The sequence below is a fragment of the Typha angustifolia genome, chromosome 8 (genome assembly GCF_048772165.1).
Source record: "Typha angustifolia cultivar Huaian chromosome 8, ASM4877216v1, whole genome shotgun sequence".
Taxonomy (NCBI): Eukaryota; Viridiplantae; Streptophyta; class Magnoliopsida; order Poales; family Typhaceae; genus Typha; species Typha angustifolia.
Genome location: NC_133246.1, coordinates 1,401,034 through 1,420,721, shown reverse-complemented (window position 1 = coordinate 1,420,721; position 19,688 = coordinate 1,401,034). Strand labels below are relative to the sequence as shown.

The window sequence follows — 19,688 nt, the reverse complement described above, 5'->3', positions numbered from 1 at the left end:
CCATCTTTGCCGCCGCCCGCATCGCCGATCGCCTCGACGAGCAGTATCTCGAGGAGGTAGAGAGTTTTAGCATAGCACACAGCCTGTTTGTTATATGTCCTCGATGAGCTCGTTCTAAGAAGTGCCGTGTTTTTATCTGTGAAGCTTGCGATGAACAAATTGATCATGGAGGAGAACGAAGCGGCGGGCGAGCGCGGCGAAGGAGACGAAGAAGGAAAGGATGTCGAGGAGAGGATGGAAGTGGCTGCTGCTGCTCCACGTGCTCGAAGCAGGCCCAGGCGAGAAGTATAAACAAAGATCGCATTTTGGAACTCTTTTTATTTTCAAACACTTCGGCTGTAATCTAGGCCTTTGTTTACACTTGTAACATGATCGAAACAATGCATCAATTGCTTCTTTTGATAGAGAAAAGATTGTTTCTTTAATCTAGGCTTCATAGGAATGCATCTTCCTTGTTTCAAGTAGCCTGTTTCAGAAGCAGCAAGAGAAGAGTAAGATGGCATCCAACAAACAATTTGAAATGACCATGAGAAAGCCATTGCATAACAAATAAGAGATAGGTTACAGATGCCATGCATGTATGCCATGACTGGGGCGTTTTGGACATCTGTAACTAGTTGTTAACTTTCATTCTTGAAACATTTGACAGCATACAGGTGGAAAGAATGGCCCCGTAATGTCTACAATAACAAAAAAATAGTTCACAGGCAGGAGTAGGGCAGATAACACAAAATAATAATACAAGAGTAACAACTTATTAGCCGATGAACAAAAGGGAAATTATTAAGAATACAGATGCTTATTTCCAGAAATAATTAATGGAATCCCTAACAATAGAATCTCCATTAGTTGTAATGGCAATAGGGAAAAGTAAAAGCACGATGACTCTCAAGTTTCCACAAGCCACAACTGCTACTGAAGATCTAACAGCAGCATAAGTATAATTCCTTACAAGAGCTGCACATGAATAGCTAAAGTTCATATTTACTTTTGACACTGCACAGAGAAAGCAGACTCCAGTTTAAGTTATGCCACAGAAACAATAGCTCTTAGGCCAAATATTCTGGAGGATGATAAGAGATGCTTCTGCACATGGTTCAACTAGCCTAATTGACTTCCCCAAACGAACGAACTCATTGATTGAAAATGTGGCACTTCCAAGTTCCAATATTTATGGGTAGTGCATGTATCTGTAGTTAAACAAAATGGAACCTCTATTATCATTCCACGGACACTTGAACGGGTACATGACAGAGCAAAGTAATATGGTGAGATATAAATGTATACAGAATGCAGTTGATAACTTCACTTTGCAGATAATGCATCAGTACAGCAATCGGATTAAGAAGATAATTATTAGTATCCATCTCCAACTCTGATTTTTCTCCATAGATATAAATATTTGCATCAGAAATATATATTTAACATTTCATATTCAGGAAATGTAGAACAAATAAAAAAGTGTTTCAGAGAACATTAATAATATAGATATATTTTAGTTGTTTTCTGTTGAGAAGAGACTATCATCAATTGATGGTGCTCTAAATTACAAAGACTGCAAATACTGTTCCATCACAACTATGTAAAGACTTAATTTGCAGTGATTGAAAGAACAGGATGTACCCGAATTTCATTTTTTCCTCAGAATATGGTCAATCAAGGTTGGTCGTCCACTTCAATTTTGATTCAAGGCCAAAAAACTTCAACCCAGAGATTACTAAGCCAGCAGTTACCTTCTTCAAATGCTCATTTAGAATTTCCTCATAAACAATAAAATTTGCTTCTGTAAGAAGACTCCGATCTCTCATTACTGCAAACACTTTTCTTGCTTCCTCTGAACTTGCATATTTACAGAAACCATGGATGACAGCACAGTATATGATATCTTCCAGTGGATAACCTAGTTCAATCATCTCTTCTAATACATCAATGACTTTCTCCGGTCTTTTTGATCTACAAACATTGAGAATAGTCAATGTGTACTTGAATTCCATAGGCCCATTTGTTACATTGCCAAGGCAATCCTTAACAAGAGTAATAGCTGCATCAACCTCCCCAATCTTGCTGAGCCCTTTCACAAGCGAGCAATAGGCTGAAACACTAGGTGCCCAGGACATCTTCATCATAGAATTATAGCACGAGCATGCCTCTCTGACATCTCCCTTATCCACAAAGCAACGGATTATATGACTGTATGTGCTCGAATCTGGCTGGAAATCTTTCGAGCCTTTCATTTCATCGAACAGTGAGAGTGCCTTCTTCACCTCCTTGATCTTGTGAAAGCTCTCAATGAGAATGTTGTAGATTCCAACATTACAGTACCCTTTCCCTTTCAATGCCTCAAACACCCTCAAAGCCTTACTTTGCCTCCCTTCCTTTTCCAAGAAGAACGTGAAGAAGTCTGACAGGTGATCGATAACTGGTAAATTCAATCCAACCAACCGATCGATCAAATGGAAGAATTTGTTCATCTCACTCACATCAGCATAAGAAGCCAGCAATGGCGTCACAGTCTGCAAGCTAGGGATGAGCTCCTCCTGAACTACAATTTGGAAGAGCTTACAAGCTTTTTCGGCCCTACCAATGCTGCACAATCCTCCAATCAGCGCATTGTATATCCCCAAATCCGCTCGGTAGCCATCGTCCACCATCTCCTTCAACAGCTCGCATCCCTCTCCTACCTTCCCTTCTGCTACAAATCCTTCCACCAGTGCTCCGTACACCGACCGGTCAATCAAGAACTTCTTCTCCTTCATCTCCCTAAACAATTCCCTCCCTTTTTCCACCCTCCCAACCTTGCACAGACCCGACACCATCGTCCCATAAGCCATTACATCCGCCACAACACCATCCCTCCTCATCTCCTCCCACACCTTCAAGCAGCCATCCATATCCCCCTTCAAAGCCATAACCTTGACCATCGCGGTGTACGCAAACACATCAGGCCGGCACACTTCAGTCCTCATCCGGCCCAAAAGCTCAAGCAGGGGCTCAATCCGCCCAGCGCGGCAGAGGCCCTTGGCGAGAATAGTGAAGGTGATAGGTTCCTCCTTGACCCCATCAGCTCGGAGATCATCGTAAACTGAGAGGGCGAGGTCGATATGCCCGCCACGGATCAACGAATCAAGAATGCGATTGTAGAGGAAGACTCTGGGCCGGATGTTGAACTCGGATCGCATTCGGCGGTAGACTTGGAAGAGGCGGAGGGGGCGGTTTGATTCGGAGTGGAGGCGGACAAGGACGTCGAGCTGCTTCTCAGAGACGGTCTTCCCGTGGGCGCGCATGAGGTCAGGGAGTTGATCAACGGCGGCAGGGAGGCGGGAGAGGGAGAGAGAGAATGCTAGCGCGTGGAAGGAGGTGAAGGAGTGGCGGAAGCGCTTCTGCTTGCCGGACCAGAGGAAGAAGGGGAGGGAGAGGGAAGGGGGGAGAGCAGGGCGTGAGCGGAGGACTTCCGAGACGAGGGAGGAGGGAACACGGCGGAGCTTGGAGAGGTCGGAGATGACGGCAGGACCCCAGCGGCGGTGGCGGCGGAGGGAGGAGAGAACGAAGCGGGCGAGGGGGGAGAGCCGGCGGTCGGAGGAGGGGAGGGAGGGAAGAGAGGAGGAGGAGGGGGAGGAGGGGGAGGTAGGAGAGGAGGAGTCCCAGTCACGGAAGTCGATGGAGGGACGGAGAAGACGGCGATCGGAGAGGAGGGAGGCGGCGGCGGCGGAGGGGAGGGTTTTGCGGTTGGAGAAGAAGCCACCTCGGACAACGGGGCGGTTTTGGGATGGCGCACGGTGGCCGTAGTAGAAATAGGGCTTCGGCTTCCGGGGAGGGGAGTCAGACGGGATTTCGGAAATTGTAGATGACCCCATTGGCTTCTCTCTCTCTCTCTCTCTCTCTCTCTCTCGCTCAAACTGATGAGAGTTACTTGTAAGGGAGAAATAAGAATTAGTTGGATACTTGATGATTTCAGTTCATATGAGAAGAGCTTGACACACACAATCGAATTCTTATTTGGGTCCTTCATAGACATACATTGTATATTTGTCTAACTTATACATGATGAGTCGTGAACACACACAAAGTACCAAAGCACCCATAAGAACGATTCAGCGAGTTATCTAATCTTCAAATCAACCATACTTCTTCTATTCCAACAGTTGAAATACATAATATAGCTTTAACTTTTATTCATCAAGATGAGAGTACAGAGATCATTTTATATTTTTCATCACGCAATTGTAAAAAGATTGATTTTGTAACGCAACACAACGCAAAATACAAAATAAATCTAATGCTGAAATAAGAATCAACCTTCAGCTGTTGAAAAGAAGGTGACAAGCAAAACGAGGTTGGGAGGAATAACAAAAAGGGCTAAAAATTTTCTTGGTGACCTGACCAGGATTAATGGGGTTAGACAAGCTATCTAAGAACTTTCAAATAATACAAGAAAAAAATAGAAAGGATAGGTGTTACAATAATACATAAAGAACCCATAGAAAACTAGAAGTTGGAGATAATCCTTGAGCTGCCATATGGGGTTGGGATGCATTTTGTATCAATCAATGTCCATAGGTTTCTCCTTTCCATTGCCTCTGCTGGACCAGATCTTGATAGTACGGTCGTGAGCAACAGTTGCTATGTGCTGCCCATCTGCACACAATTTGTTATCAAAACATAAGGCTATCTGTGATTCATGCAGAGTTATATCCCAAAATAAACATCTGTGCATACAGTGAAACCAACATTAGAATAAGTAAAAGCTTACCTCTACTTATGTCCAAACTAGTAACCTTCGCTTCATGTCCAGCTAAGGTTTTAATAGGTTTGAAATCCTGAGCTGACCAAATCTGTGAGATAAGAACATCTTGCATATCAGAAATTACAGGATGAATTTTAAAGAAAGAAAATTTGAGACTCTGAAATCTAATAGGCATACTGCTGCTTTGGTATCATATGATGATGTTGCCAAGAAATATCCTTCTTCGGGCTCGAACTTCACTTGAGAAATTAGATGATTATGAGCTGGGATAGTATATATACTCTTTCTTTTTCTCAAGTCCCATATTCGACAAGTATTATCTTCACTGCCAGTTGCTAAGCGATAGCCACTAGGAGAGAAGCTAATTCCAAGGACCTATAACACAACATAAAAGCTGAAAACTTCAGCTGGAAGAATTTATTGCCATCAAGTATTAGGAAAAGCATACAAATTTGTGAATCAATTGGATAACAAAGGAGAGCATTAAACATGAATTCTGTTAACTTACAGGTTTAACATGTCCCTCGAAAGCAAGAATACTTCTACCAGATCGTAGGTCCCATACACGAGCAAGAGCATCAAGACCACATGACGCAGCTAAAGATCCATCAGGATGGAAACAAACTGCATACACACTTCTACTATGTCCCTCTTGGAGTAGCAATTCTGTTCCAGTATTAATGTCCCACAATCTCCACGTCTTGTCAAAGCTGGCAGTTCCAAGATACTTTCCAGATGGATGAAATGCAATGCGGCCAAGACGATCTAGATGACCATTAAATGATCTTAAAAGGGACCCATCTGTACTCCACAACTTCGCTGTTCTATCTGCTGATGCAGTTGCTAAACATTTATCCACCGGAGAGAATGCCACATCAGTTGCACGTTCTGTGTGACCCTTCAAGGTTGCGACCTTTGTTACTTGCGGCATGCTCCATATTTTAGTAATGCCACTCCAGGAACTAGAAAAAATAAACACAATTTTAATGGTTGACTTGATAAAGAACTAGATTTTTAAGATACCCATTATTGAAAAAAGAAAGAAATAATATCTCTACCATAATATGCGAATCAAGGATCTAAATGCCTGAGTAGCCATTTGCATGTACATAACCAACAAGTTGCCAAAAAATAACAAAAGAAATTGGCACAAACTGACACTAGACATGGCACACAAGGCCGCTGCCACATCTCTTACGAGTGGCATTGACCCAGATTTGCCAAAAGAGAAAACTTTCTACCAGCAGATTGCATAGAACTCATACTGCACAAGCCATTGAACCAGGGACTAAAGTACAAAATTTCTTCAGCTCTTATTTATTGAGAAACATATTTATCTTGTTACAGTACCATAGGAGTATGATGGGGAAAGGGGCAAAGATGAGAAGCCAAAATAACTGATATTATCAATGGTTGCGGTTAACTATGTGTATTTGACAAACAAATAACTAGCGGACAAGGTTGCTCCAGGAATAAATAGAAACTTAATACTAGAAATAGTCACAAAAAGAGAACAAAATGGGAAGTTCATAAATGCATACTGGACAATATATTTTCAATCACACATATTCCAACCCAAAAGGTGTAGCAAATGTGCTCAAATTCTAGGAAGAAAGTTTAGGTCTGATCTAGGCTTGTAATGATGAAAACGACCTATCTGAAACATCAGACAAATATGAGTAAACCTTGGTTGGAAATTACTTTGGTAGACTGAAACCCCAATAAACCTATGTATATTATAAGAAACTATGGCTAGGGGAATGGCATGGTTATTTTTTGTTCAATTCAAAAGGACAAGCAGAATATCACTGGAAAGGATGCAGAAAGAGAAAGGCTTATGTGCCAGATGAGAAACCTATCAAGATTAATATTAAGATGTCATTTACTCAACGTTGTTTAGATTATTCACAGCAGTTTTGAAGCTTGAGCAAAGAAATAGAAGATAAATGAACAAGCTATAGGGCATACAACTTCTGAGCCCCTATGAAGTCATTTAAAGAGCATGGTATCAAAGATTAAGTCAGATGACAACAATCTCATACCAAAACTATTCTCATCTATGAAGGTCAATAATGACACAAATATTGAAGCATTAGATAAATCAATGGGTTGAAAAAATAGCTGAGACTATCAAAAGCAGATAGAAACTACCACAATTTCATTAAAAAAAAAAAAATCACTTGAGCTCAAAGAAGTAAAAGTACCTGGTGGCCAGCAATGTCGCATCGTGCGAGAACGAACACCCAGACAGTGGCCTGTCATCCCCAATCTCACTGCAGTCGAGAACAAATTCTGCCGCCTGCTTCACGACAAACTCCGCCTCCGCCTCTTCATCCTCGTCAGGATCATCCCTCCTCCTCTTCGCCCTCTCAATCCTCGCCTTCGCACGTGCAAGCGAGTACCTTGCGATCTCCAACCTCGCATTTAGGAGCTCCTCCGTCCCCTCCGTATAAAACGGATACTGGATCTGTGCGTCTCCTCCCTCGTCGGCCGCGGCGGAATAAGCGGCTTGGTCGTCTTCGTCGTGGGCTTTGAGTAGGCGATCGAGCTGCCCCTCGGCGTCGAGGTGGACCATGAGGGAGCGGAGCCGGTCCCGCCGCTCCATTTCGCGCTCGCCGAAGAGGGTGACGGGCTCTCCGAGGCGGCGGAGGCGGGCGCGGACGGCAGAGTCGTTGGTGGGGACGGCCATGGCGTAGGCCCGCCGCTTCATGAGGAGCTCCTGGACGGCCTTCTCCTGGCGCTCGCGGGCGAGGCGGCTCTCCTCGGAGATCTCGTAGTCGTCGGCGCCGGGGGGGAGGGAGCCCTCGCGGTCAGAATCTGAACCGGCGGCGGAGGCGCCGCGGGAGCGGAGGAGGAGGGCAGCAGCGGAGGGAGGAGGAGGTGGGATGGCGGCGATTGGGGGAGGGATGGGGATAGGGAGCGGCGTTGGGGTAGGGGTTAGGGTTTGGGTTTGGGGGTCGTCTTCTTCCATGGCTGCTTCGAGAGTGGACAAGGAGACGGTTAGGGTTTAGGGTCTTTGGAGTGGCGGTGGTGGTGGAAGAGGAGAGCGGAGTAAATAATATAGTGCGGGAGACAGAAGTAAGGAGATTTGAGTTCTGTCGTGAAATATATTTTTTGCATATCCATTTATGATTTATTTTTTTTAAAATTTTTATTTTCTCCTCTTTGTACAATTGTCTATTAATCTGCTATTCAATAGTTTGTCCATTATCTTCTAATTTCATTTTCAATCTAATTTAACTAAAAGATAAATTAAAATTAGTAATATGTTATTAGGCATCATTTGGTAAGACGATAACAAAACCGGCGAAGACGTCGCAGCTCGTACTTAGAGGGTTTTATTCCGCGCACAAGCTCATTTATAAAAGATCAAACATTTCTTGAAAGAGAGAGAGAGAGAGAGAGAGAGAGAGAGAGAGAGAGAGAGAGAGAGAGAGAGAGAGAGAGGAGGGTTAGGATTCATCCAAATCTCGTACTGTTAACCATGGCAGCTCAGAAACTGGAGGAAATTTTGAAGCCATTTTGTCAGAAAATCGGTTTCAAGTAGAGCAGAAATTAACAAGATTAAGAAAAGATGCATCAAAGGGGCTTGAACTGAGTGCTGACAGATTGATTATTGTTTACATGAAGAGAACATCTTGTTCAAAATAATCGACACAAATGGATGTCTTGTAAACAGTAGATTTTCTAGACGGATAGTAAAATATCCAATTTAAAGTATACAGATGCATCAAAACCGCTTTACCTAAAAATAACCCCACAAACAAGACACAGCTTCACAAAATTCACCAAATGAATGAAAGATCTTCCGTAAGATTTACATACTCATACTACAGTTGGCATCACTTAAGAAGCGTCTCCATGGCTTCAAACAAGAGAGGTGTCATTTCTGGGCTTGGTGTCTTAACAGCACATTTGATGCCTGGGATACCGACTGCAGCCGTAATCTCTATCAGGAATGGAATACCTCGTGGAATCTTGGCAGATAAATACATTACATCCTTATTTGCGTTTTTCCGCTTTGCTACAAAGAACACATTTGAAGCTGTCAAATGTTCGATAGTGGCGTCAACACTATGGATAACTGAGAGAGGCAAATCCTTTGCAACTTCGTTTGCATCAGGAAGGGATTTCCATGTCTGCAAGTGGGCAAAGTGTTGGAAAGAACAATGTGTCATGTTAGCCACACAATTGAAAAAATGATTTTATGCAAATAAGTAAATAGGAAAAGAAGAGGAACTAACTAGAGTAGTCACTTACCTCTAGAAAAGTTGCACGCTCCATCCTACCATCTTCCACAAAGAAAACATGAAATGAAAATTTATCATTGAAGTACCAGACTGGCTGTTGATTGTTTTTCACTGCGACCTGCAGTAGTGTGCTTGGTGGTCCAGGTGAGACATTCTGGAACAAAATCATAGGTAGAAGGGTTCTGGCTGATGCTCCAGGTTGCAGAGCTGGGACCTATATAGAATCAGACACTATCTCACTTCATTGCAATAGTATTATAACCTTCTAAAAGTTATATCGAAAACAATTACCTGTAGCGGTCCACCAGCAGCAAGACCAAATGTGTTTTTGTTGAATTGTATCATGAATCCATCTAGTACAATCTGTGAACTGTTTTCAAATGATATACTGTAAAAAATTTGACCATCACGACGAACAAGCTGTGCACTTATCTGTAGACCTTGACCAGTTGATGAAGGGAGTAATACAGGTAAAGGAGGCCTGCATCAAGTACTTGTAAGTCAAAGAATCAGGTACTGCTAAAATCGAAACATACAACGAGAATATGAAAAATAAAAATCTCACCCTGAAGGTGTTGTAGGTTGGTCAACAGGTACAATGGAATTGTCCAATCCAATTAAATCGCCAAGCAAATCTGGCACAGGTGCAGCAGGTGCAGGGGCTGTTGGTGCTGCCTGCATTGAAGAATGTGAAGCAGTGCTTGTCCTAGCAGAGGCAGCTGCATTATCAACTGCATGAGAAGGTGTCTCAGAATATGCTGTTTCACCACCATCAGGATACTCTTCATCATCTGGTCTAGATGAAGCTGACTTAGTACGGGTTACAAATGAATCTGGAGGCTTATGATAAACAGAAGAAAGAGTAGCGATGTTTGCAAGGAGCTCATCAAGAAGTGAAGAATCTAGTAGGTTTGAATCATCACTGATGACTGGCTTTTCTGCCAGAACAACATCTTTTGCAGCCTGAAAGAAATCAATCATCATTAGTGACCCATGATCCTTAACATGGAACTTACAAAGTTACAATATCAAACTTTAAAATGTTTAGTATACCTCAGGATCAGTAGAAAGAAGACGCCAGTATATGTATGCCCGATCACGCAGATCAGGATTGTCCGTTTCAACAGTGGCATTGTTAAGAACAGCCTACAGGATATTGATGATGTAAATTAGAACACAGAGAATTAGTTTTCAAGCTTACAGATGAACATTAAGAAAATGGTTATAAACAAGAATCATCCATGTAATGAGAAAAACAGTAAGAATTATATTGCTTCTAACAAAAAAAAAATCATTTTAAGATACTATGATATGTTCGACAATAACTTTGAAGGAGATTCGAATGAAGGCATCACACTGAGGAAGACAATTTTCTTGTAGGTAAAAATGAGAAAATCTGGACATTGTGAGGCTGATGGCAACACCATAAACCTAAAAGCTTCTGATACTTCCGCATGCTTCTTGTATAAAGAGTGAAATATCTTTTTGCACAATTATGCTCAATTTTCAAAAGCAGCCAAGCAGGCATATAGGGTGAAATTTAAATTTGATATAAAGATCGACTAAATCATTTTATTAGATCTGGGAGTATGAAAAGAATGAATAACATGGTTCAAATAAACAAATAAAGATCGCAACCTGAATCATCTGTTGTGGCCCTTCTGTTGGCTTCTTGAGAAATAATTTGACAGTTGCAGTGAGCAATTGAAGTTGTACTAATGCAGGCTCTTCTGGGAAACTTTCTAGAAAGCTCTCCAGGAGCTCATCAGCATTATCAATTCTTTCAGCATATTCCCCAATTATCCAGATCATTGATGCCTGAGAAAAGTAAAGAAGTTGGTCAGAAATGAAACTCAAGGGAGACAAACAATTTCTACTTTCTTGAGAAAACAAGCCCATTACCTTAGCCTCAGGCTCATCTAAAGTATCTAAGCTCTCACAAAGGGTGGCGATGATGGACTCATACCTGCAAATGAAGATTTTCAAAGATATATAAGGTCCAGAGTCTCCAGAGTAATTGTTCTAATAAAGGAAGGCATGACATTGCACATGAAATGATCCAAACTCACGTGTTAGGGTAGCGCCTAAAGATATCCTTGATTACTATGATGGCCTCTTGCACTACATAGTTCACTTTGATCTTTATCAGCTCAAGCAAAACACTTATGCAACGTTCTGCAGCTCTCTCCAACTTAATGGCACATCGTCCAATTGCACGCACAGCTTTTCTAACAAAATCTACATCTACTTCTGTAGCATACTCTTTGAACTCCAACAGAACCTGGCAGGCAGTATATTAGAGTCTGAAAAGGGATCTTTAGTGCCCAAAAGCTGCTAGCATCACCACCAACCTTAATGTCAATGATCAAAGAAACAAAATTCAAGCTTTACAAAGTTAAAGGTACAACTTGATCATCAAATGGTTTACACCATCACTCAATGATTTATAGAATGTGACAAATCAAAGTAAAATAACAGCTTTGGACAAACTCTTAGAAACAAAGGTATGAGGCTTCAAGGCTGAGTAGTGTGTGATATTACCACCCCTTTATCCAAAAGGTGCCCTTGGTGGTGAGAAATTGGAATACATTATTCAATGCTTTTTAGAATTCGTCGAATCAAATAAAAACTGTAGCAGCGGAGAACCTCTTATTGACGAAGCAAGGTATGAGACAATGAAATGTACTATTCCTCCCACCAGATACATCATTACTTAAGAGGTGCTCTTGGTGTTGAAAAACTAAATACAATGATATGTAACATGACTGACAGGTGAAACAGAACAGTGATAAAATCAAAATCATAATTATGCAGCAATGCTAGAGAAGAAATAAGTATATAGCAATAACTTATCCAAGATCAAGACTGCAAATTCCAAAATAAAGGTTCATTGGAAAAGTATGTGTGATTGTGTGCACATGAACACGTGTAGGGTTATGCTACTAGGGGAGAGCAGAAGCATTTTGGTGGAGATGTTACATAGATGAAGTAACAAAACAAGCTGAGTTTGGCTCAAAAGTAGTCCAAAGTCGACCTTGAACAGACTCAGTACCCTACATGGGAGTCACCTATGGCCATTTCCATGAGCACTGTCATGCAATCATTGTTACTATAGTGTAAACCAAAGAGAGAAGGGTCAAGAATGTTTACATAATCGACAGACTTTGAAACAAATGCCATCTTGAAGTAAATCCTCTATACTTAGGCGCCCAAGCCCAAACAAAGCAAAATCGTGAAAGACTTTTGATTGCCATGAAATCCACAAGGAAAATCAGCAAGTAGAATTATCTCCAACTACTGCAGTCTAGGATCATGCCACCAACAATCAGTCCTCTAAAGTTCCAGCCTTCTAGGAGACAAAAAAAAATTTAGTTTTTTTACCGTACTTGAATGTTTACTACTTTATTTAGATTAGGTTATGCCCCTTTCACTGGATTATCTGGAAGGACTTGAAGCTAACAAAATAAGGGGTCCAAAATTAAGTTTAAGATACTCCTACAACAATAAAGAACATTCAAAAATATGACTGTACCTAAATTAAACCTTTACAAAGATATTACTATATACCTGATCTATGTTTCGGTCTGAAGCAAGCTTTATCATAATTTCCAACTTCTCCATCTTCACATAAATTGGATCATTGTACTTGCAGAAGAAAACCTATTCAAGATTATCAATAGAAAATTTCAGAAACCACACAGCTCAAGAGGAACAAAAGGTCAATAAGAAATGCATACTCCATAACCTTAATCTCATGGGCAAGTATAGTAGGCCGCTTTTGTACAATAAGATTGATGTTTCGCAAGGCTACATACTGAATTTCAGGTTCTGCCGAAAGAAGAGTTACAAGAGGAGGTGCCATTTTTTTGCAAAGATTTCGGACAACATCAGTGCCCGTTATAAGTTCCATTTGCTGAAGAATCATCTGCAGAAAGAAAACAAATAAATCTACAAAGTACAGAAAGCAATGGAAGGATAAGTAATATCAAGACGCTGTCCAACAGATGATACATCAGAAGAAGATTGAAAGAAAAATCATGATTTGGAAAATAGTAGTACATTTAACTCGTTCCAAAAACTCAAAAGCAATTCATAATTACAGTGGGTGAATTGAGAAAGAAAAAACAGTGATGCATAAATACAGAATGGTGACCTCTAAATCAACTAACAAATACCAGCAGGCTCCACATCAGGTGGAGGCCTTGGCTGGCTAAGTGAGCCTAAAGATTGGTTACAAGATAAAAACAATCTGTAATGCTACTCAAGATATATCTATCTCATCAAGGTTCAAAAATAAAAATAGTCAACACTATGCTAGACCAGTAATATACCAAAATAGTCCTTTTGCATTAAGAACTTTTTGCTATTCTTCATCCTGTTTTATTAATACTGTAATGCACAGAGATTCAGAGAAATGAATTATACTTTGACAGCAGAAAGAACAACTGCACAATTTGCATGTTGGAGACGTGGGGTTACTCGCTCCACTATATTTTCAGCTTCACGAGCATCAGCCGCTTTGTACCTTGATAAGGCATCCAGAATAAAGACCTGACCCCATCTGCAAAAAAAATGGGAGCAGCTTCATAATTGATCTAAATCATGTGGAACCAAAAAGTGAAGAAAAAGACAATATCTTATGGAGTTGATTTCTACCAGTAGCAAATTCCAAAAGTATAGCATGCTAGAAGTGAAGCTCACAGAAAAGGTGCTATCATTAAATACTTGTATGAAAAGAAGTTGCTATAAAAGAACTAGCTAATTCATTCAAAAATGAAACAACTTACTCAGTACATTCATTCAGAGCAGCCAGAAGCTTTGAAAGTGTATGACTGGTGATCTCAAAGATTGGTTGTGTGCTATTCTCCTGGATTTCTGCAAGTGCTGCAACAGCATTTGCAACCACCATTGGATTGTTGTCAGATATCAAGTCTTTGAGAGTCTCTAGGAATCCCCTATCTTCCACCAATTCAGCATTTATGTCATAAAGTTTAGCTACACAGATAGCCGCTGTTTTCCGAACATAGGGATCATCATCCTGTACAGGTAAACTTGGTACTCAATTAAATAATTACATGAAGTCAGCATAAAAGGTGATGCAGGAAAAGGTACATGCTAAAAGGAAATGATTATATCCAACAAAGAAGAAAACTAGAGAGTAAGATATATCCACAGAAAAAGGAAGTCTTGTGTACGGGGAGAGTCAAATATTGCATTAGAGATGGAGAAATTAAAGAGCAGAAAAAAATAGACCCCAATAGATAATAGCTGAAGCAATAGAAATATAAGGAGACCTTGAGACACCTCTGCAGGGGATCACATAGATACTCAGTGATCTTGTCGACACGGATGCACCCCATTGTCCTAACAGCTAAAGCACGTATCAACGGGTTGGGATCTTGGGAGTCCTGCATTAAAATAACAACATTTGAGTTTTAAGAAATACTTTGAAAAGCTTTATTTATTTTGTAAGACAATTGTTAGATGTACAAGAAGTTGCCAGCTTAGACATTTAAGAACCTAGAGAACTGAAGATAATTTTACACATGCACATCACCTAATAATTCTTCTAAAAATTAGATTATAAAAGAAGAAAATAACTGTTTCTTCTTATAATTATATTAGAAGGTAAAGTTTGAAGACTTGATATATCATAATGCCCTTTAAAGAACATGGAGCTTGAAAGACATTCTGCATATATCCCTCAATTTGGCCATTTTTCTTTAAAATTAAATAAAGTAAGTGCCAATAAGATTACAGTGAACCTCATCATAAGATGGATCAGCCTCTATTCACACATGAACTGCAAATATAGAAACCCTACACCTAAGGTAAACTTCATCTTCCTTGATATCATTTTCCAGAGTAAGCACTTCTTTTCTCCACAATAATGATTTCAGGTGTAGTTTATGTAGATAAATTTGCCCCTCTCCTGCTATCCCTTTTCCCACCACCTAAGATGAGATAAGAAAATTGAGATAATTTTGGTTGTGACATAAATTATGACATTTTTGGATCTGAAGAAATAGTGATAAACGGGGTTTGTCCTAGGAAACCCCCACCTTATCACATATCCAAATTGGCTAAAACCTTGAAAACTTTGTCGATTGGAATCTTATTTATTCCCCACCCCAAATTAAGATACTGTGATCTGTTCTCACCACAAACTTTGGAAGTCAACCAGAAGTTACTGAGTGACAGCCTATTTCATCAGCTGCTTTAAATAATGACTGAAACCAAGTATATGTCTCACCTTCACAAATGTATTCACAGCAAGTATTGCCAGATCAGGTTGACTTTTAGCATAGTTTATGAGATATAAATACACAAGCTTCTTCAACTCCAAGTTCTCTGTCTGCATACAGTTTACAACGTCTGTAAACAATGACGAAACATCTTTTCCAACAGTCATTGCAGCTATCACCTTCTTTACAGCATCTTTCTTTTTATCCTACAAAACAGATTAGCACATGTAAGTTGTACCATCCTAATATGAGATCAAAAGTGTGCAACAGATTGAAGCAATCTAAAGAAACAAATCAATAATTACATCACAAAATACATGATTCTCTAAACTTAATGTGTTACAGAATCACATTTTAGCATAAATATGTAGACACGGTGCTGCATAATGATTGTTTGCTACTTTGCTAAGGAAAACTTTTAGATTCTTTTTTCCAAATATGATATCTACCAATTATATGGAATAAGAATAGCTGAACATCATAATGCAGATGTCCTAACAGTAAAATGCTTCTCCTAATATTCTCTCAAAAAACATACTAGAGAGTTTGGTCAGCTGTTGCTATTCTAGTTACTGTAATGTGAGTACTGATTGACGCCAACTCCTATACTTAACCAAATAGTGGCCCACATTTTATTTCATATAATCAAGACTGCGAGCTAGCTTGTACAAATCAACTATAACATCCTAAACAAACAAAAGAAGTCTAAATTCAGAAGAAGAAAAAATGATAATACTCCTAGAGAATTTTGGTCTGCTAAAACAAATGTATGATGCCTGGTTGTCAATATGAGTATATGAATGCTCCAGCTCTTCTAAATATAAAAAGTATAAATGAATTTTTACTATGACTAAAATGTTATGAGCAGATATAAGAAATTAGGCATATGAATGCAGATGAGTGGGTACCCAAATACTTAGGTGTCAAATACTACAGTTATGTATGTAGATCTCAATCTTATCCCCCATCATCTCATAGTTAATTTCATCAAAATAGATTCCACGATAATATTTGTTGAGTTGCAGAGCCATACTATGAACTAAAGGAGTTTGCTGAATAGTATTATATATCTTCAGCTACAATAAACTTACAGCTGAAACAAACAAACAAACAAAACAGCTCAGACAAGAAAATCCAATTGAGATAATTCAAATGAACCTCTAAAGGGGAAAAGGTAAGAAAAATATTTCCTAATAGAAAAGATCTAATAATCAAACAAGATTTCTCCAAATGATGGTGAAATCTAATAAGAGACTAACATTACAACATGTCAGCCAATGCAAATCGACATCGCTCCATACCCACAAACTCAATTACTTGCAAGAATTCGAAGCAGATAGTTTACAACATAATTAATACCGTGAGATCTGTGAATAATACGCGTGTGAATCCGACGGGATCACTCAAGATCTGGGTTGGAAGGATCAAACCAAGATTCGAGCAGATCTAAAAGTAGAGAGAGGAGGAGAGGGCGAGAGAGGAAAAAAGACCTTGTACTGGGAATTGAGCTCCTCCTTGAGCTCAGGGATCTCTCCCTTCTTGGTGGTGGAGAAGTACTTGGAGTCGTGCCCGCTCATCCTTTGTCGCCGTCGTCGCCGACGCGTCTCGCTATCTCTCTTTCGCAACCCACCTCTGATGTGGGAAGTATATTTTTATCTCTCCTTTACTAATCTTATTGGTAACAGACGTGGATCCGTAGTTTCCGAGTTCCGACCCGACTCCAAATACTAATCGGATGCGGTTTATAACCGCATCCACCCAACTCTATATTAACGTTGTGTGGCAACTTTCGTTTACATCGCCTTCTCTTTCTTCTCTGCGATCGAGCTCTCTCTCTTCCTCTCTTCCTTCCTTCCATAATGCACGGAGGAAGGCCTCCATCCCTCCTCAAAGCTAGCCTTCCTTGAGGATTCAGATTCAACCCCACCGACGCGGAGCTCATCGACCACTATCTCCGCAACCGGGTCAAAAACGATGCTCTTCCTTGCAGCGATGCCGTCGTTGGCGCCGAGGTGTACTCCACGGAGTCATGGAATCTAGTCGGCGAGGATGAGGAGATGGGCTACTTCTTCTCGCACCGACGTTCGAACACACCAAATATCAAAGCAGCAGAACCAAAAGGGCATTCGAATATAGGAAGGGGTCATTCGAACGCCTGCATCACAGACTACTCTCAGGTTGATCTGCATTCGAACTCGGGAGGGGCCGTTCGAACGCCTGCATCAAAGGCTGCTCTCAGGTTGAGAATCACGTTCGAACGCAGCTGAGCCTTTAAAACACCTGCATCACCAAGTCTCTGTGTGAGAACTGCGTTCGAACGCTCCCTGGGCCCGTTCGAACGCACTGGCACAGTAAACATGCAAAATGCTGAAATCTAAATTTGAGCCAAATTTCAACGGATGGTGGAGAAGTACTTGGTTGGAATCATTCCCGCTCTCATTGATATGTATGCAAAGTGTGATGACTTGGGCAGAGCTTGTGTTCGAGAGGATGCAAAATAAAGACACTAGTTCATGGAATTGTATGATCAATGGAAGCCTCTTGAATGGACATGCTGAAGGAGCATTTCTTTACTTTAGGGAAATGATTCGTTCGATTAATCGGGCAGATGAAGTGAGCCTATCTTGTGTTACTTCAGCTTGCTCTTCTTTAGATTGTCCCTTTGATTTTGGGGAATTAGTCCATGGTTGGATAATCAAGTTGGGTTATGAGGGAACATGTACTTCTGTTCCAAATTCTCTAATATCATTCTATTCTCAGTGTGGTGATGTAGATGCTGCAGAGAAGGTGTTTATAGGTTTCTCTGAGAAGAACGTAGTGTCATGGAATGCAATGATCAATGGATTGATAGAAAATGGAAGAGCTGATGAAGCACTTCTGTACTTCCAGAAGATGCAGTTAACAAGGGCAGCTCAGCCTGATACTTTGGTAACAATAATTCCAGTTTGTGGTGAGCTTAACCTACTTCGTCAAGGGAAATCACTCCATGGATATACTATTCGGCAGGAGCTACAGTCCTTGGATATTTCAGTAGGAAACAGCTTGCTCGGTATGTATTTAGAATGTGATGATCCTACATCTGCAGACCATCTGTTCAGGACTATGCCTAGTAGGGACTTAATCTCATGGAACACGATGATCTCTGGCTACTCAAGAACTGATTCATTCAAAGAGGAATCCCGGGTTATGTTCTCTGAATTGCTTCGTATAGGTCTTCGATGTAGCTTGGCTAGTCTTTTGGCTATTCTACCTTCATGCACTTGCCCAGAAGATCTAATTTTCGGCAAAGCAGTTCACTGTTTGAAGCTTAAGTATGGGTTTTCAAGTAGTGTATCGGCTGTCAATGCTCTCATGCACATGTATATGTGCTGCGGTGATCTGAGAGCTTCATTGTTTCTATTAAAAGACTTTAGGCCTGTTTCAGATGTTGTTTCATGGAACACCATCATAGTCGGCTGCATTCAGAATGGGTACCTCAGGGATGCATTGCAAGCCTTTGTCTCTATGCGCTCGTCTCTTCTTATCAATCCTGATGCTATTACATTTGTAAATTCTTTATCAGCATGTGGAAATCTTAAATTGCTCCTCTTTGGCAGATGTATGCATGGGTTGGCAATGAAGTATTTGATGCTGTTCAATGTCAGGGTGAGGAATGCCCTGATTAATATGTACTTCCAATGTGGGGACATCAAGCATGCAGAGTCAGTGTTCCATATGAATGGAGATAGAAATTTGTGTTCCTGGAATTGCATGATTTCAGGTTTTGTACAGAATGAGCAAGGCGACAGAGCTTTAGAAACATACCGTCATATGGAAGATTATTTTCCTAATGAGAACTCCATTGTTGTCAGGCATTCTTTGTGCTTGTTCTCAATTAGGATTTTTTTAGACACGGTAAGGAAATTAATGGGTATGTATTCAGGCTTGGACTACAAAGAAATGCTTTTATATCAACTTCACTAATTGATATGTGATATGTATAGCAAGTGCGGGATGTTGAACATCGCTATACGAGTATTTCAACATTCTGTAGAAAAATCCATTGCTTCCAGGAACTCCATGATATCAGCCTATTGGTTTCCATGGGGATGGTAGAAAAGCCATTGAGCTTTTCTGGGAGATGTCTGATTTGGGTGTTAAAGCTACTAAGAGCACTTTCGTTGCTCTTTTATCAGCTTGCAGCCACTCTGGACTGACCCGACTCCGAATCGGATGCGGTTTATAACCGCATCCGCTTAACTGTATATTAACGTTGTTTGGTAACTTTTGTTTAGTCTCTTTCTTCTCTCCCCGATCGAGCTCTCTCTCTCCTCCTCTCTTCCTTCCTTCCTTCCATAATGCACAGAGGAAGGCCTCCATCCCTCGAAGCTAGCCTTCCTTGCGGATTCAGATTCAACCCCACCGACGCGGAGCTCATCGACCACTATCTCCGCAACTGGGTCAGAAACG

At 40.7% G+C, this 19,688-nt stretch overlaps 4 protein-coding genes across 7 annotated transcripts; 1 reads left to right on the top strand and 3 right to left on the bottom strand.

Annotated features, from left to right (window-relative positions):
• Window positions 1-287: 287 nt before the first annotated feature.
• On the bottom strand, window positions 288-3,937 carry LOC140764347 (pentatricopeptide repeat-containing protein At4g20740). Of its 4 annotated transcripts, none has more exons than XR_012105026.1 (3): window positions 1,624-3,937; window positions 566-680; window positions 288-466 (listed from the first exon to the last, which is right to left on the bottom strand). XR_012105026.1 is itself a non-coding variant. In XM_073102870.1 (2 exons), exon 1 carries the CDS (start codon window positions 3,852-3,854, stop codon window positions 1,653-1,655), a length of 2,202 nt encoding a protein of 733 aa, XP_072958971.1. In that variant the 5' UTR covers window positions 3,855-3,937; the 3' UTR covers window positions 288-466; window positions 1,624-1,652. The 4 variants fall into 4 exon arrangements, 2 of the variants coding, with proteins under 2 accessions (XP_072958971.1, XP_072958972.1); XR_012105025.1 differs by having other exon boundaries at window positions 577-680; XM_073102870.1 differs by lacking the exon at window positions 566-680.
• Window positions 3,938-4,280: 343 nt separating this feature from the next.
• Window positions 4,281-7,830, bottom strand: LOC140764869 (U4/U6 small nuclear ribonucleoprotein PRP4-like protein). The gene is made up of 5 exons (XM_073103690.1): window positions 6,949-7,830; window positions 5,253-5,706; window positions 4,922-5,119; window positions 4,751-4,832; window positions 4,281-4,635 (listed from the first exon to the last, which is right to left on the bottom strand). Exons 1-5 carry the CDS (start codon window positions 7,713-7,715, stop codon window positions 4,541-4,543), a joined length of 1,596 nt encoding a protein of 531 aa, XP_072959791.1. The 5' UTR covers window positions 7,716-7,830; the 3' UTR covers window positions 4,281-4,540.
• Window positions 7,831-8,339: 509 nt separating this feature from the next.
• On the bottom strand, window positions 8,340-16,888 carry LOC140765020 (beta-adaptin-like protein C). The gene is made up of 15 exons (XM_073103934.1): window positions 16,730-16,888; window positions 15,248-15,445; window positions 14,289-14,402; window positions 13,782-14,032; window positions 13,420-13,555; window positions 12,740-12,919; window positions 12,562-12,654; window positions 11,064-11,275; window positions 10,897-10,960; window positions 10,633-10,812; window positions 10,048-10,140; window positions 9,560-9,957; window positions 9,286-9,475; window positions 9,005-9,208; window positions 8,340-8,883 (listed from the first exon to the last, which is right to left on the bottom strand). Exons 1-15 carry the CDS (start codon window positions 16,814-16,816, stop codon window positions 8,587-8,589), a joined length of 2,697 nt encoding a protein of 898 aa, XP_072960035.1. The 5' UTR covers window positions 16,817-16,888; the 3' UTR covers window positions 8,340-8,586.
• An 811-nt stretch (window positions 16,889-17,699) lies between these two features.
• Window positions 17,700-19,435, top strand: LOC140764439 (pentatricopeptide repeat-containing protein At4g19220, mitochondrial-like). Its single transcript, XM_073103009.1, has 2 exons — window positions 17,700-19,133; window positions 19,223-19,435. Exons 1-2 carry the CDS (start codon window positions 17,700-17,702, stop codon window positions 19,433-19,435), a joined length of 1,647 nt encoding a protein of 548 aa, XP_072959110.1.
• The last annotated feature ends 253 nt before the right edge of the window (window positions 19,436-19,688 follow it).

Excerpts from the sequence above, each read along its gene's own strand:
- LOC140764347 (XM_073102870.1), bottom strand. The coding sequence starts at position 3,854 with ATGGGGTCATCTACAATTTCCGAAATCCCGTCTGACTCCCCTCCCCGG.
- LOC140764869 (XM_073103690.1), bottom strand. The coding sequence starts at position 7,715 with ATGGAAGAAGACGACCCCCAAACCCAAACCCTAACCCCTACCCCAACG. Across the intron at positions 5,120-5,252 it reads TCGAGGGACATGTTAAACCT|GTCCTTGGAATTAGCTTCTC; the intron begins GTAAGTTAACAG and ends GTTGTGTTATAG. Across the intron at positions 4,833-4,921 it reads CATATGATACCAAAGCAGCA|ATTTGGTCAGCTCAGGATTT; the intron begins GTATGCCTATTA and ends CTTATCTCACAG.
- LOC140765020 (XM_073103934.1), bottom strand. The coding sequence starts at position 16,816 with ATGAGCGGGCACGACTCCAAGTACTTCTCCACCACCAAGAAGGGAGAG. Across the intron at positions 15,446-16,729 it reads AGCTCAATTCCCAGTACAAG|GATAAAAAGAAAGATGCTGT; the intron begins GTCTTTTTTCCT and ends TCTGTTTTGTAG. Across the intron at positions 11,276-12,561 it reads CAGACCGAAACATAGATCAG|GTTCTGTTGGAGTTCAAAGA; the intron begins GTATATAGTAAT and ends ACTGCCTGCCAG.
- LOC140764439 (XM_073103009.1), top strand. The coding sequence starts at position 17,700 with ATGACTTGGGCAGAGCTTGTGTTCGAGAGGATGCAAAATAAAGACACT. Across the intron at positions 19,134-19,222 it reads TTAGGATTTTTTTAGACACG|CAAGTGCGGGATGTTGAACA; the intron begins GTAAGGAAATTA and ends TGATATGTATAG.